Source organism: Raphanus sativus, chromosome 6 (assembly GCF_000801105.2).
Source record: "Raphanus sativus cultivar WK10039 chromosome 6, ASM80110v3, whole genome shotgun sequence".
NCBI classification, from domain to species: Eukaryota; Viridiplantae; Streptophyta; class Magnoliopsida; order Brassicales; family Brassicaceae; genus Raphanus; species Raphanus sativus.
Genome location: NC_079516.1, coordinates 19,323,876 through 19,340,495, shown reverse-complemented (window position 1 = coordinate 19,340,495; position 16,620 = coordinate 19,323,876). Strand labels below are relative to the sequence as shown.

The 16,620-nt window shown below is 36.0% G+C and overlaps 1 protein-coding gene and 1 long non-coding RNA gene across 4 annotated transcripts; both read left to right on the top strand.

Annotated features, from left to right (window-relative positions):
* Positions 1-4,050: 4,050 nt before the first annotated feature.
* LOC130496479 (uncharacterized) lies at positions 4,051-5,606 on the top strand. Of its 3 annotated transcripts, XR_008935620.1 has the most exons (5): positions 4,051-4,225; positions 4,318-4,706; positions 4,782-4,931; positions 5,045-5,288; positions 5,381-5,606. It is a non-coding gene; the product is annotated as an uncharacterized LOC130496479 (long non-coding RNA). The 3 variants fall into 3 exon arrangements; XR_008935619.1 differs by having other exon boundaries at positions 4,052-4,225; positions 4,782-5,288; positions 5,398-5,606; XR_008935618.1 differs by having other exon boundaries at positions 4,052-4,225; positions 4,782-5,288.
* An 8,619-nt stretch (positions 5,607-14,225) lies between these two features.
* Positions 14,226-15,145, top strand: LOC108809974 (uncharacterized). Its single transcript, XM_018582107.2, has 2 exons — positions 14,226-14,431; positions 14,697-15,145. Exons 1-2 carry the CDS (start codon positions 14,420-14,422, stop codon positions 15,000-15,002), a joined length of 318 nt encoding a protein of 105 aa, XP_018437609.1. The 5' UTR covers positions 14,226-14,419; the 3' UTR covers positions 15,003-15,145.
* Positions 15,146-16,620: the final 1,475 nt, after the last annotated feature.

Sequence of the window (16,620 nt, the reverse complement as noted above, 5' to 3'; positions counted from 1 at the left end):
TGATATCTGCTTCGGGTTGGCCTCGATGCCTCGCTGGGTCACTATGTATCCGAGGAACTCGCCCGAGGTGACGCCGAATGTGCATTTGGCCGGGTTGAGTTTCATCCCATACTCGTTTAGCGTCGTGAAACAATCGCGCAGATGGTCGAGGTGATCGCTCGCGTGAAGCGATTTGACTAGCATGTCATCGATGTATACTTCCATGGTGTTGCCCAGTCTGTCAGCAAACATCTTATTGACGAGGCGCTGGTAAGTCGCTCCAGCGTTCTTCAGGCCGAAAGGCATGACCTTGTAGCAGTAGGTTCCCCGATCAGTGATGAAAGCGGTCTTCTCTCGGTCGTCGGGGTGCATCATTATTTGATTATACCCCGAGAAGGCATCCATGAAGGTAAGCAGTTCGTTGCCTGCTGTTGACTCGACCAGTCGATCGATATGGGGGAGTGGGTAGCTGTCTTTCGGGCATGCCTTGTTGAGATCGGTGAAATCTACGCAGACACGCCACTTCCCGTTTTTCTTTTTGACGACAACCGGATTTGCTAACCACTCGGGGTACCGGACCTCGGTGATGGATCCTGCTGCGAGTAATCGGTCTACTTCCTCGTTGACTGCTTTCGATCGATCGGGCCCGAGTTTACGGCTTTTCTGCCGGATTGGTTTGAAAGTGGGGTCGACGTTCAACTCGTGCGAGGTTATAGTCGGATCGATTCCCTTCATGTCTGCTGCGGACCAGGCGAATGTTGAGGCATTCTCTCGGAGGAAAGAGGTGATATGGGTTTGCATTTCATCCGAGAGAAAAGCGCCGATTCGTACGACCTTTGTCGGGTCGTTTGCGTCGAGCGGGACCTCGCGGATTTCTTCCTTCTGAGGGTATACTTTATGGATAGGTTTGGAGACGGAGTTGATGAGGGATACGGATTGCTGGAGTTTCACCGTTGCAATGAGTATTTCTCTCGCAGCCTGCTGGTCTCCACGGATGGTTTGCGTACTGCCGTCCTTGCCCGGGAACTTGACACACTGGTGGTAAGACGACGGAATGGCTCTCATTGCATGGAGCCAGGGGGTGCCAAGAATCGCGTTATACGGCGCTCTGGCCTGTATAACGGAGAATTTTACCGTGCGAACGATGTCTCCTGCATAGACGGGGAGGCGTATCGTACCGAGCATCTGCTCCGAAGCTCCGTTAAATCCGGTAAGGGTGCGAGAAGATGGTTTCATGTTCTGCAGATCAACGCCCATCTTATCCAGCGTGTGGCGGAAGATGAGATCGACCGAGCTCCCGGTATCGATCAAGACTTTGGTGACTTGACATTCTCCGATCCCGATGTCGACGAGGAGTGGATCGTTGTGAGGCATGTGGACGCCCCGTGCGTCGGCGCTGGAAAATGTTATTTGATGGTCGTCTCCAGCAGACGAAGGCCAACGTCTGGAGGTAACGGCTTGTCGCCTGTAGTCTTTGACTGCTCTGACGGAGTCACCGCAGAGGGGGGATCCTCCCATGATTACGCTGATCCGGGGGAATCGACTTCTGCGTCGAGATTCGATCTGTTCGCGGAGGTCGTTAGTCCCAGCGTCGTCTGCAGTGGTAGTGGAATGGCGTTCTTTCGCTTTTTCCAAGTGCCTACGCAGGTCAGATCGTTTGGAACGGTTGAGCTTTATCCTCAGGTCGTCAACCCTAGAGTTGAGGCTGTCGCGTAGATCGGAAACTTGGAAAGGGTGATCCGGATCGATCCTTCGGGATTTGGACGCGCTATCTGTGGGACCGTTGGACGGAGCTTCGGTGGGTACGAGGATCGCTGCAGTTGCGGCCTTTCGCTTTAGCAAAGCCCGAAGGTCGGTCCCTTCTGCGTCGGTAGCGTTTACTCGGGGAGGAGTCTGCGCAGTCTGCTCGTCGTCCGAAGAGTCACTTATTTTGGAGAGGATGACCTCTACTCGCCGACGGTTCCTCGGCTGTTCTTCGTCAGCCGATGAGTCGTCTTTATCCTGAGCATCCTCGTCGTCCGCTTTGGCTTGAGGTTGCTTCTCTTTGGATTTCTGAGACTTCTTTTCCTTGTTTTTGCTCCAGCTTTTGCCGTTCTTGGGCTTTGGTTTGGGGGGTGGCTCGATCTCCAGCTTTCCACTTTCCACGGATGACAAGAACTGTTTGTAGAGAACGTTGCACTCATTCGTGTTGTGAGTGTCGACTTTGTGATAGGCGCAGTACTTGCGGGAAGGGGGTGCGTTAGGGCCCGAGGGCTCGGGCGACGTTGGGCCTTTCAGATCGTTCTCGGAAGATGGGCGGTTGTAGACGTTCCACCCTTTTTCTCGGACTGCGGCAGTAGATGCGGGATCCGCTTCGTCAGCGACGGCGTACGCGAAGTTGCGCTTCGGATTGCCGGAGGAATGTTGCCTCGGCTCCTGTCGGTTATCACTCGTCTTAGCTGAGTTCTGCTTTGCTGCTGCGTCTTTTGCAGCGTTCTGTCGTCCGATGATTGCCTTCGTGTCTTCCTCCATTTTTATGAAGTTATGGGAACGCGCTATGGCATCTGCGAGAGAACGCGTCGGGTGTCGGTAAAGGTCGGCTCGGAAAGTAGACTTGAGGTGAAGGGTGTTTTTCAAGGATTCGACGGCGATCTGGTCGGGGATGTCTATCTTCGAGACGACAGATTTGAACTTTTCCATGAAGTCGCGGAGACTCTGACCGTTGGCTTGGGTTAGGTTCCACAGATCGGAAGCGGTTGCTTCCTCGCGAGTGAACATGATATAGTTCTTCAGGAAGGCGGTGGAGAGGTCATGGAAGCTGTTGACAGAGTTTTCTTTGAGGCCGGTGAACCAAGCCAAAGCCGTTCCTTCTAGGGTTTCGACGAAGAGCTGGCAAAAGCCGGCGTCTTTCTCTTCGTCGGAGAGATTTGCACGGCGCATAGCGATGTTGAACGATGTGACATGGACCGTCGGGTCAGAGAGTCCGTCGAAAGTCGGCAAGCGGAGCTTGTCCATTTTTCGGAGCCTAACATTGGTTATCTTCGCGGAAAATGGGGTTCGGAGAGACTCGGCGAGGACGCGTTCGATCTGCGGAGCAGATGTTGTCACGTGGTGTATTTGCGAGCTGATGTCGAGGATGGACTGCTTGAGCGCCGCGAGCTCGTTGATGGTTTGCACGTCGGAGGCGTCTCCACGAGCGTTGGTTGTCTGCGCTGGCACGCGGTCGTCGGCGTCGGGAGCGTCGTCTTGAGTAGGTAAGGCGCCGGCCGTCCTCTCGGTGGCGAAAAGTTGTCGCCGGTACGCTGCCGTCGTTGCGTCGGCGTTCGCGGCAAGGGGGGCGATGAGAGCAGCGAGAGCAGTGAGCTGGTCGGTTACTGCCTTTTGGGCGGCGTCCTGTTGAGCTAGACGCGCCATAATGGTGTCGATAGATGCTGGTGGTGGCACCGGCAGGGGAGTCGCCGGTGTTGGGGTTGGAGTCGGCTCACGAGCATCCTGCTCTTCGCCGGAGGTGGAACCGTCGTTAATCGATCCCATCTGGTGTTGACGTTACTTCGCTTTGCCCCACGGTGGGCGCCAACTGTTTGATCGGAAAACGGTTCTATGCTAAAGTAGACAGATTTCGATTGTGGGTTTAGTCGAAGACGTTTTTATTCAGATGAGAAAGAGTTTAGTCGGTGTACAAAAGAGGAAACAAACGGTGAGGAAGAGAGACCGGAGCTCGGAAGCTGTCGGTCGGAAAAGTACAACGGCGAGAATACAAGATGAAAACCCTAATTCTAGCCGCCAAGTGAGTGAGCGTGATTTCGGATCCTCTCCTCGTTGTCCCTTCGTCCTCTTTTATAGCTGACGTCCTCTTGATCCCATGACCTAATCTTCGTGACCTAAGCTCGATGGGCTTTTCGTCCGTGGGCCGGGCGTCGTTACTTCAACTCAACGGGCTTTGTGGCGCCGTTCTGTCGAGAGTCGGGCCGACGCGGAGCCGTCAGTGGGCCGGGTCATCTATTATTCGGGCCTTGTGGGAGGATGTGAATCCTGTCCCTACATCATCTATATAAATTGAAACCCCAAGTAAATACCGCAATTAACTATACGTGTTTTTTGATGTTTCACAGATAATTGAGTTTTTATGCACTGCCAAAATGAATGAAACTCATGCCGATAAAGGTTGGTGTTATGGCTGCTCCACGTGTTCAAAGAAACTGGTGCGAGAAATATCTTCATTCACATGTCTCTTTTGTAATAAGACTAATGCTGTGGGTGTACTGAGGTAAGGGAAATTGATACTTTGTTCTCCATCTTATTATAACCCATTTTCCATATATTCCATGAGGCTAATGCTTTTGAATGCACTATTTACAGGTTCCGTGTGGAACTCTCTGTGTCTGACCAGACTGGTTCAGCTTTCTTAGTGGCTTTTGATGAGGAGATGGCCACAATTACCAACAATATTGAAGCTTTTTAAGCTGCGTATATTGTGATATACTCTGATAATAATGTCTTACTATTGACCTTAGCTATTTTTAAAGAACCACAATTTCAAAATATATATTTTTCGGGAATTGCAGAGGGTAGAGGTCAATGCTAAGGTTGATAGGGACCTCCATCAGTTCATTACTGAGATTTGTAGCACCTACACATTCCAGCTCAAGCTAACCTCTTTCAATTTCACTTCAAAGCACCAAACCTTCACCATTTCCCCTATATTTACTGTGCTGGATCGTCCACCTGTGTCAGCCTTTGTTATAGAAGTACGTCCCCATTCCTAACTTATATCTGCTGCTCTGACACATATGTAATCTCTGAATCTTTTATGGTCTAAATAGGGAGGTTCAAATGTCCCTCAAGCCAAGCTGCCTGGAGTGGACACAAAAGGATCAGCTGTTATACCAAGTGATGATTGCGGTGTTTCAGTATCAACCAAGCAGCAACTTGATCCAGAAGAAAATGGACCGAAGATGGCACATTTGGAATAGGTACTCTTGATTGCTGCACCACCTCAAAATGAACTTATGCAACTTTTGGCTTTAGCATATTCTCAATTACTGTTTTCCCTTTTTCCCATGGTTTATCTCATGGTGATTTCAAGTACAAGAAATACCAAGTTCATTAAGAAGCTCTCTCCCCATGAGTATTATCGTATTGCATTGATCCCGTGATTCCCACTGCTTATGGTGGTTGTGGTGGACCCATTGGTGTTTTTTCTTCCTGCGTTGCTTTTTTGAGGATCAGTTGGACGTGTAGACCGCGAACGTTACATAGTAGCACACTTTGGTATTAGAGACATGTTCTAGAGAAGCTTACATGTCCCTTGATCAGTACTCCAGTGACAGGTAAAAGTCTTAATATCTTTGTTACATTATTCAGATTGACTTGCTTTAGTTGTGTGACATAAAACCCCAGATCCATTATATACTTTTCATAGGTATGCTGCCTTCGCAGATCAGTTTGTTTGCGGTGATAGATACAGTCGTGGATCACATCCTCCAACGAGTTAATACAGAGCCCCATCTTTTGACAGAGACGTAGTCCTAAGTGCAGGAAGTGACAGCTACTATGGTGATAGAGTTGGTGAGCCCATATGTGGAGGAGATGAGGGAAGAGGATATAGAAGCCGAGCCAGTGGTCCTTATGATAGGCCGAGCCGAAGTGGTGGTAGTTATCCATTGTCCTCCACTTTTAACATTAGTAAGGCATGAACGAAATGATATTTGATTGTTTGCTTGGTTAAGGTTTAGTTACTCTTATGTGGTAACTGTTAAGGTTTAATACTAGTTAAATAAATTCAATGGTTCATGTGATTAATTGGTTGCCTAAATTATCAGTTTGATACCATCACTAAATCTAATATCAAATCACAGAATTTTCGTTTGCAAGTTTCAGAAAAAAAAATATGTTTGCCAAAATCATATAATTAAAGGTTAGCTTCATATGAATTATGATATCTTAAAATGTAATTTTATATCAGACATGTATTTGTTATCTTATCCTAAAGAAACACAAAGAAGTGTTGTGACTTTATAATTCATACATGCATTTCTATTTAATCTCTTTTCATATTCAGGAAAAAAACAAAAGATAGCGTCCTGTTACGTCAAAATTAATTATAACACCAGTTTTATAATTAATCAAACTCTCAAAATAGATTTTTACTAGGGGTGGGCGTTCGGGTACCCATTTAGATTCGGTTCAGGTTTACTCGGGTTTCGAGTTCAACGATTTCAGTTCCATTCGGATATTTCTAAATCTCGGTCCGGGTTCGGTTCAGGTTTGGATAACGCATTTAAATTATTTTACAAATTTTAAAATTCATTATATACTTCAAATTTCTCAAATCTATAAACAAACAATATAATACATAGAGATATAAATAACAAATGTCAAAATACCTAAACATAACATATAAATTAGTTCGATTTGAATATTTGAATAAAAAATCAATAGATATTTTAAATATTTTTGATGTTTTGAGCATACAGCTATTTTAGACATTTACTTTTAACTATTTGTATATATTTTCAAGTATTTTTGAAAAATTAAAAGTATCTTATATATTTTGGATGTTTTAGTATACATTAAATCTAAAAATGATTAATATATTTAGGTATATAAATCTATTTCGGATATATTCGGGTATCCGAAATACTTTGGGTACCCAAAATACTTCGGTTCAGATCGGGTTCGGTTTTGGTTCTCTAAATACCAAAATTTTGAACCCGTTCAAATATTTAATTCATTTTGGTTCGGGTTAGTAACTACTTTTTTGGATCGGATTCGATTCGGTTTTTCAAATTCGGATTTTTTGCTCAACCCTAATTTTTACTCTCAATTCTTATTATTTGTCCTTTTCTCCAAAAATAGGGAGGAGATAGCAACAATTTTAACAAAAAAAAAATCCAACAAAATCCAAATAAAGAATAAGGGTACAAACACATTTTAAGATTGTAATATAAGGTTTATGTTTTTGTAATATAAAGTTATAATTAGAAAATGCTAAACTAATTATCATCAAAATTGTTTATTATAAAGATAAAATGGACGTATGTTCTTTTTTGAATAATTAAAGGTGCGTATATTTGTTCTTATAAGAAATAGACTCTGAATACACAACAAAAAGATTTTTTTGTAGGACTAAAATTAAATTAATTATTAAGAACTCAAGCTTAAAAAGTTGGATGACAAAAAATACTTATGAAAACAACATTATTTTATAGGTTAAAAATATAATATTAAATTATAATAGTTCTTATCTTTAATATTTAAACAAATCAATTATAAATTATCTTTAATTATATATTATCCGCGCGTAGCGCGGACCAGAGCCTAGTAAAAATAAAGAAACCCTAGAACGAAAGGAAGGAGGACTTGTTGTGTGTGTGATTAGTTAAAAGGTTAGAAGGATGGCTGAAGACGCTACGGCTAAGAGCATCTCCAACTCATTGATATATTCACTTTCAAATGCTATAATAGAGTAAAAAGTGCTCTAACCCATTGCTATATCCACTTCTATTATAGAGGAATGTTATTTTTTCCTCTATAAATAGAGAAAAAAAATAGCAATCCTCTATTATAGAGGCATACTTTTTATTTTCAAAATAATCCTTTAATTTTTAAACTTTTATAGTTATATCCAAAACAATTATTTTTATAAAAAATACAGTTTTTATAAACATAGAATCACACTTTTTATTTACCTAACAATCTTTTAATGAAACTTTTGTTTAAACAAAGTTAAAACTGCATGAAAATTTTATAGAATTAAAATTAAATAGGATTGATTTGCAACTTTTAAAAATAAAAAGTAGTTGTTGTAAAATAAAAATAGAATCTTTTGAGAATATTCTCTTTTAGAGGTAAAAATAGAGGAATACATTGGAGAGAAACACATCTCTATTTTACAGATCTTCTATTTTAGAAATAGAAATAAAGGAATACATTGGAGATGGTCTAAGATAGCGGTGTGGTGGGACATGAAAGACTGTCCGATTCCGGAGGGTTATGATGCTGGTCGGATCCGACAGAGTTTAGAAGGGGCGTTCAAGGAAATAGGCTACTCTGGTCCAGTCTCCATCACTGCATATGGCGACCAAACACAAACCCCACGTCACATCCTGAAAGGGCTCTTTTCCGCTGGAGTCTGTGTAGCATCCATCATCTTTGGAACTTTATATGTTTATTATTAGTTTTGGATATCACTAATTAAAATACATGTACTTACAGAAAGCACAAACTACCTCATGTATCGGGATATGGTGGAATGGCGAGGGCAAAATCCTCCTCCGGCTTCGATGATGATCATATCAAATCAGGTGGTAGATAAATTCTCCTGGGATCTGGTCCGGCTACAACAACAGACGCTATACAACCTTTTTCTGGCTTATTCAGTTAGGCCCGAAGTAGTTATTGTCCTCTCCACAATTGAAGAGTGGGGCTGGGAAGAATTGCTACAAAATAATCCAAGCGCACCACTTGTTGTTGATGGTGGCAAGTTTTATTGCAAATCGTGCAATTTCGATAGTCAAAGCTATAAAAGATTCAGGAAGCATCCCTCCCTCCCTCCTGGGAGAGAGAATCTGCAGTAAGCAGACATCTCGTCCTGCATTATAATATTCAAACTCATTACATTTGGATACAAATAATGTTGGAAGTATGTACACAAAGTTAAGAGATGCAAATTAATAGCACTGTTTAATATCATTTTACAAAATATATTCCGTAAAAAAATGTTAATTTTTTCGTTATGTCCTTTCAAATAAACTAGGTGATTATCCGCGCCCTGCGCGGGATGAAAAGTTAAAGAGAATATTACTTTGATTATATAGATTTTAAAATTATGTATTTCTGACGGGTTCACAAATATTAGATAATTGGAAATATCGAACGAAAGTGTGCAGTATTATATAATGTATATTATGGATTTTAGATAAAATAAAATATAGACAATAAAATTATCACTTCATTAATAAAAATTATTTTTAAAATATAAAACGTAACAAAGGTAATAGAATAATAAAACATAAACAAATAAAAACAAAAACAAAAACGATAAAAACACAATAACACTGAAAAATTTATTCAGAACTCCTAATTTGCAATCCTATATAAATAAATAACAAAAAATCAGCTTACGAAACTAAACAAACTTATTTCTCAAACTCTGTAAAATGATATACCTATTTCTGAAAGCATCGATTTGTGGCACATCATTGGGTTGAAAAATAATTAGTGAAAACCCATAAATGTTAGTCACGTTCTTCAATCGACCTTATCAAGATAAACAAAATAATGTTAGCAAAATATTAAAGGAGATATTAGCTGAACAACTTTTATGTGTCGAAGACCAAGTATATATATACGTCTGAATATAGTTGACGGTAATCATCAGATTTAATGTGATAAAATCAAATCACTCTAATTATAGGAAATTATCAATAATTACGCTCTAAACTTGGGCTCCAATTTAAAATTATAACTTGCTTTTAACCAAAATATATTTAATAAAAACATATCGAATAAGATACAGAAAACTGAATATTACAATGATGACGCCAATTAACTTTCTAAAGCTTCCTTATTTTACAAATTTGTTTAAAAATAGTCAAACTATCCTTTTATACAAAGTTAATTGCCGTTAGAATCAAACCCTCGATTTTGTCATATCAATTAACTTTGTCATAATTGTTTAATTATGCTAGTCAAAGGAAGCGGTACTTTGATTTTGTCATATCAATTTACTTTCTACTTTTAAAATCGTAATTATATCGATATTTACTAACCTTGGGCTGAAATTTAAAATTTTTGGAATTTTGATAAAATTTAATTTATACATAAACAATTTGAAGTAGCTGTGGTTAGATCAAATAATGCTCAAATACATTTCGTCTACTATTGTTTACCTATAAGCGCATCTAGAAATATATATATATATATAATTATGACATACCCAAATTAAATAGTTACATATACTATATATATACACATATACAAAAATGTAAGGTTGCATGATTCAGTCCAAGTAATAAAAATAGTTTTTAACTATAACTATAACTAAATTACAAACAAACAATAATTTAATCCATATAATTAAATTTAAACTATATTTATAAGACTATATAAGCCTTTTCTATTTTAAATTTATTAGACTATATAAGTCTATCTATAACTATATTCATACTTTAATTTATATAATTATGATATACCCAAATTAAACAGTTACATATATATATATATATATATATACATAATTGTATATAAATAGGATGAGACTATATCACATGCAAAAATGTAAGGTTGCATGAGTCTGTCCAAGTAATAATTTTTTTTTAACTATAACTATAACTAAATTAAAAACAAACGATAATTTAATTTATATAATCAAATATAAACTAAATTTATAAGACTATATAAGCCTTTTCGATTTTAAATTTATTAGACTATATAAGTCTAACTATAACTATATTCATACTTTAATTTATATAAGAACATATATATAATTATGCCATACCCAAATTAAACAATTACATATATTATATATATACACATAATTATATATAAATAGGATGAGACTATATCACATACGAAACTGTAAGGTTGCATGAGTCTGTCAAAGTAATAAAATAGTTTTTAACTATAACTAAATTAAAAACAAACGATAATTTAATTTATATAATTAAATATAAACTAAATTTAAGACTATATAAGCCTTTTTTGATTTTAAATTTATTATACTATATAAGTCTAAGTATAACTATATTCATATTTTAATTTATATAAGAACATATAAAACTATATAAATTACAACGAAATCATAATGAAGCTGTCGTTTTCTGTATCTTTTACAACAAAACTTTACCAAACCATACGATGCAACCTTGCATGACCAGTCTGACTTTTATATTTTATCTCGATTCAATAAGAAAGCAGTACATGCGCAAGTTTAATATATAAGTTGGAAGTAGTAATAAATTAAGATGTCTAATAATTGGTCCATAATAATGGCAATGTTTGTAATTATGCTAGTCAAAGGAGGGCTTTTATTTAAAGGGGCTGAGAAGAATTATAGTGATGCCACATAGGAAATGGCATAATTGTTATAAACACACGAAGAGAAGGTTACTTTTTTATAATGCTTCTACTTTAATACTAAGGGGATGTTTTCAGAACTATTCTTCGCTACACAGAAATTGCGTTATTGTCGTCCGGGAAAAATATATGACGTTTATTTCTTTGTATTTTCATTTAACTGGTAGGAGTATGCAGGACATTTCCGGCTCGATTACCTGGAGGACAACACGTTTTGCTATGCTAATTGATTTACCTGTTGATATTGTTAAGACTGATTTTGACTCCAAAAATTAATGAGACAATAGACAAATTGAGATAAATATATTTCATCCTATGAATAAATAATCTTTCCAGAAAATTAAAAAAACGGATCGAAATTGACAACAACTCATATGCATATAGATATTTATTTATTATTTTTGATGATTTTCAATGGGGAATACATTTTAGACATAATATATTTAAAAGCCACAACAACAAAAATCCTCTCCAGTGTTCCCTACACATTTGCCAGTTTTGTATCCTGACCTCGAGCAAGAAGTCACACAGAAATCCTCATTGCCATAACATATCTCATCCAAGCAATACAACTTGGCAGTTTCAGTTTTCCCTACATTTCACCAAACCCAAAATAAATAAAAGGAGTACATACTGAGGTATAGATTAAAAAATAAAAAATATATATGATTTGATGTGAAGCTCATAAACGGATATAACCTTGGGCCGTGATAAACAGGATAATCATGGAAGAAATCAATATGAAGTTCAATCCAGTTTTGCAATTCATTTTCACTTTTTTTTTTTAATTTTATTTTTGAAAGGAAGATTTGTAACTTATTTTAAAGTTTTAGTACTATATGCTTTCATATGTTGCTATGAGTTATTTTTATAGTGTTTTTGAGTCAAACAAAATCTTTTAATGTATTTGTTTCCATTTACTGGAACTTTTCAAATATTGTTTTGCCAATTTAGTTTACTTTATGTTATTAAAAGTATCTTTGAGTCAACAAATCTTTTAATATATTTGTTTCCATTAACTGGAACTTTTGAATAATATTTTTCCAATTTAGTTTACTTTATGTTATTAAAAATATCTTTGAGTCAACAAATCTTTTAATGTACTTGTTTCCATTTACTGGAACTTTTGAATAATATTTTTTCCAATTTAGTTTTCTTATGTTATTAATTGTGTTTTTGTTAATATGCAATTTTGTTAATATATCTTGACTCTAAATTTGAATGTATTAATTTTGGTTGACTTGAACATTTCAAACTTTTTCGAAAATTAAACTAACGAGATCTTGATTTTAATAGTTTCTCAATCTATTATGTATTGGGTTGTAAATTTTAATTTACAGAAGTCTAAATCTACCATTTCGAAATATTCTGTGAAGAACATGGAAATATAGCAGATCAGTCTTCATTCACCAGAACACGGTCCAAGCGTCATCTCATCATTTTTTTCCTTTTCTTTTTAAGACATTTGATTCCAGGGGCGGATCTAGAAAAAGATATAACATGTGGGTGGCACAATATATAAATATTAAATATATTATAATAAATTAAATTTAAATATATTCTTTCAGAAGTTACATTGATATTTAAAATTTTTCATTAATTATTAAAAAATATATCTTATTTTTAAAGAATAAAATAAAATAAATATACAAGTTTTACAAGGTAATATTCAGATTAAAATAAAATATGGCATACAATAGTTCGGTATAAAATAATTATTTATATTTAGTCTAATTTCTAAAACTATTTTAATTAAATAATTATTTGAGTAAATTTTTAATAAATTTTATATTTTTGAAGAAACAAATACTAAATAAAGGAACAGAAAAATTATATAAAAAAGAATAGTCTAGGTAACACGAAACAAAGTTAATAGGGAAAAATATTTTGTGTCAAAGTGGTTAAAATGTTTTTAAAAGTTATTAAAATGTTTTTAAAAGTTAAAAGAATAAAAACAAAGGTAAAAAAATAGTTTAGGTGTCACAAAAATGAAGGGAAGAATATTTTGTGACAAAGTGAATTAAAATGTTCTATTTTGTCTAATCAGTAAAAACAAACTTAATAAAAACAAACTTAATCAGTAAAAACAAACTTAATAACCTGTGTGAATTATCAATATATATATATATATATATATATATATATATATATATATACAGGGCTCCCTTTTTATTTTATTTACCCAGTCTTCAAACATTGTAATAATTATTGTTACGCTATTAAATCAAAGAAGAAAGATGGAAGTTTTATCCCAAAAAGTAATGTCTACTTAATTAGGGTTCATGCTTTCCAAAGGGTTTAGGGTTTAAATTTAGGGTTTAGGGTTTAATATTTGTCGACGGATTTATCAATATTAATAAAATAGTTTTTTGATAATTTCTACTATTTTTTATGTATCTAAAAACATAATTTTATTTCATTAAATTCTTATTATTTGGTTTTCTTTTTTAAGAGATATCAAATCTCAAATAACTAAATCTTATTGGTGGGTGAATGTAGAGGTTCACTTTAGGAGGTGAACCTAAGTTTTGTTCTTTATAATACTTTTTAAATATTATTAATAGTACTATTCTTTTCAACATTGAAGTTATTTAAAAGTTTTCATAAGATAAACAATATCAAATCAAGTAAACCATTAAAAACCAAAAATGAGAACTGTTAGTATCTTTTTTTTTATGTAGGCGTTCTCTTTCTTTTGTTAATATATGATTAGTTGTAATACAATAATAATGTTTTTTTCTTTTTTTTCTAAACGAAATCTCAAAAATAATAATAATAATAATAATAATGTATTTAGTTGCTTACATATACATTTCTTTAAAATGTATGCTTTTATAGTATAAAAGATACCTCTAACTATTTAATCATTCTTGATAAAATATTTATGTCATTGCCCCTAAACGGAAACTTAGGTGTAATTACGTTTATTGCTCGAAGCTCATAAAGGGTAAATTACTTTACGTGTACATTTTTTTTTTACTCTAAATTTCCATTTCTTAACTAATAAAATTGCCTTTTTTTCTCCTGGGGGGGGATTAATCCACGTGGCAACCCTTTCTCTTCTTGGGCCAGCGTTATTATTTAGTTTCATCCAGGGCCAGAGTAAATGGGCTTATCTCACTTAATTTCAGTCTGCTAATTAGAGCATTGGTTTCTCGTCGCCTGGTTCTTCACCTAAGACACGATTTGGTTTCCTCCGACGACGTTACAGCTTTCCATCATACCGCCGCATTGAAGCAGATTTGACAGTCATCGAATCAATCTAAATCTCTATCACCACTATCCGATAATGGCTAAGCAACAACTCCATTCTCGGAGCTCAAGGCAGGCCAGTGTAGGAACTTGGTTGTGACAAGGCTCCTTCGGTTCTGGGAAGCTCGCAATGCCAAGAAAGGTAACTGAGTAATTTTCTTTTCTCAATTCTTGATTCTTATATTACTTGATGTTGTATTTTGAGGATTGTATCTCTGTTTTTGCAACTGTTTTGGTCCAAATGATTCGTTGTCCATTATCCATCTCCTTTGCCTACAATCTTACAATGCTACTTCTTTCGCAGTGTTTATTTGTTGATGTTGCTAAGATTTTAATGTTCTAGGTTGTTTTGGTTTCTCAGTGATACTGAAAGTAATATATCTAACTGTTGTGGTCTTTACATGAAGGTCACGACAACTCAAGCGATGACATGCCAGGACCTGGTTCTGATTCAAAAATTCCTTCAGTTGGCGCTGACTTGGTCTCTTCCTGACACCAGCACGAGAGTCGCTGTTGACAATGTTGTTACTGTTAACAGCAGAGGAATCATCAATGGCGTGGTTTTCGATGAAGGTGTCTCAGGAGATGGGTGTGAACGCAATGTCAAACCTGTTAGGGAAGGTGGCTCTTCTGCAAAGAACCAACGTCATGTCTCGAATCTGCACTATCATAGTGTGGGACAACTACTCCAGTCACTCTGTTTTCTCTTTTGAAATTTCCTCAAAATAATAAAAGTGTTCCTGCAACAATCTGTTTCCGTATTTTTGATCGTTTAGTTTTAAAAACGTATTATGTTCTCAACATGGATACGCTTTTGGCAACCTCAAACAAATATTTTTATTGAACCCATCTACTAGACGAGTTACCAATTTCTTGCGAATATATTAAAAACATGCCTTAACTTCTTACTGAGCTCAGAAAAGTTAATAATAGTCCCTGTTTACCAACAGTTCAGTTTTTTGGTTTTTTTTTTTTGAAAGATTGTTAACATGTTTCATATACATCAACCCAGAGTGATACCATCTTAGGTAATGGTTACAGACTAGACCAAAAATAGTGAAACTATATGCAAAATTCGGAGTGCCAAGTAAATCACTTTTCCCAAATTTAGAACCTGGTTCCAGCACACACGTCATAGCTAAAATAACCATTACAAATATTTGTCCACACACACAAAAAGCCACACGTAAATAAAAAAGAGTAATTGCAAAACATAACTGCATAATTTGCATCCATGTACTTTTTGTCTTTTTCTGCTTATGTGTTTTTTTTTAATGACATTTGCTACCTCTATTTCTATCTCATCTCTCCTCTTTCCTAACTTAACTTTTTCTACTATGTCGACATATCATTTATCTTACTTATCTCTTTCTTCTGAGTGGCTTAACTCTTTTATGTCTCTTGATCTCTCTTATCTGCTTCTATTCAAATTTATCACCTTCTCTCATTTGTTATCGCTGTCACACCGACACACCATCTCACCGTCATATTGTCACGCCATCACACCATTACCTCTGCTTAAACTCACTGTCACACAGTTACCTCACCTCTGCTCAAGCTCGCCGTTGCCTCACGTTTGCTGCAGCTCACCGTCACCTCCCCTTTGTTACAGTTGACCTTCATTTCAGTTAATAAAGAGAAGGAAGATCCAGGATGTTATAGAGGAGGAAGAAGAACAAGATGTGAGATAAAAAAAAAGATGAAAGAGGATGAAGAATCAAAGATGCATTGTCTGAATCCGTTTGTAGTGAAATCTGAAATGGATTGAAGAAGGCTAAGATGTGAGTGGATCAGAAGGTGATGATGATAATGATACATCAGGGATCTCATGGTTTTGTAATTCGTCTAACAATAATGATATCCGGATAATTGATATATTATTTAATTTATGATATACATTTAGCTGACCATTGATTGAAAAATTCATCTAACAATAATGATACCCGGATAATTGATATATTACTTAATTTATGAGAGTTTGAGTTTATAATGATAATCGACTACTAATCGAAATATCCAAATAATAATAATATTATCCAGATAAATATTTAAGTTAGCCAAACCACTAATATAATAACCAGTTAAGATGGAAAATATTCGGATAAATTGGAATATAACCATTTAAAACGAACATAGATTTGTTAGATGTAAAATATCCGGATACATTGAAATATAACCATCTAGATCGAAAGTTGGTTTGTTTCTTCCTTTTGTGAACATTCATAGGGATAATCATGTAATTTTACTACGTTTTTCTCTCTAACTTTTACTGTTTTTCCATTTGTGCAAATTACTATCTTATTTGATATTTTCTATGCAAATGGCTCAATA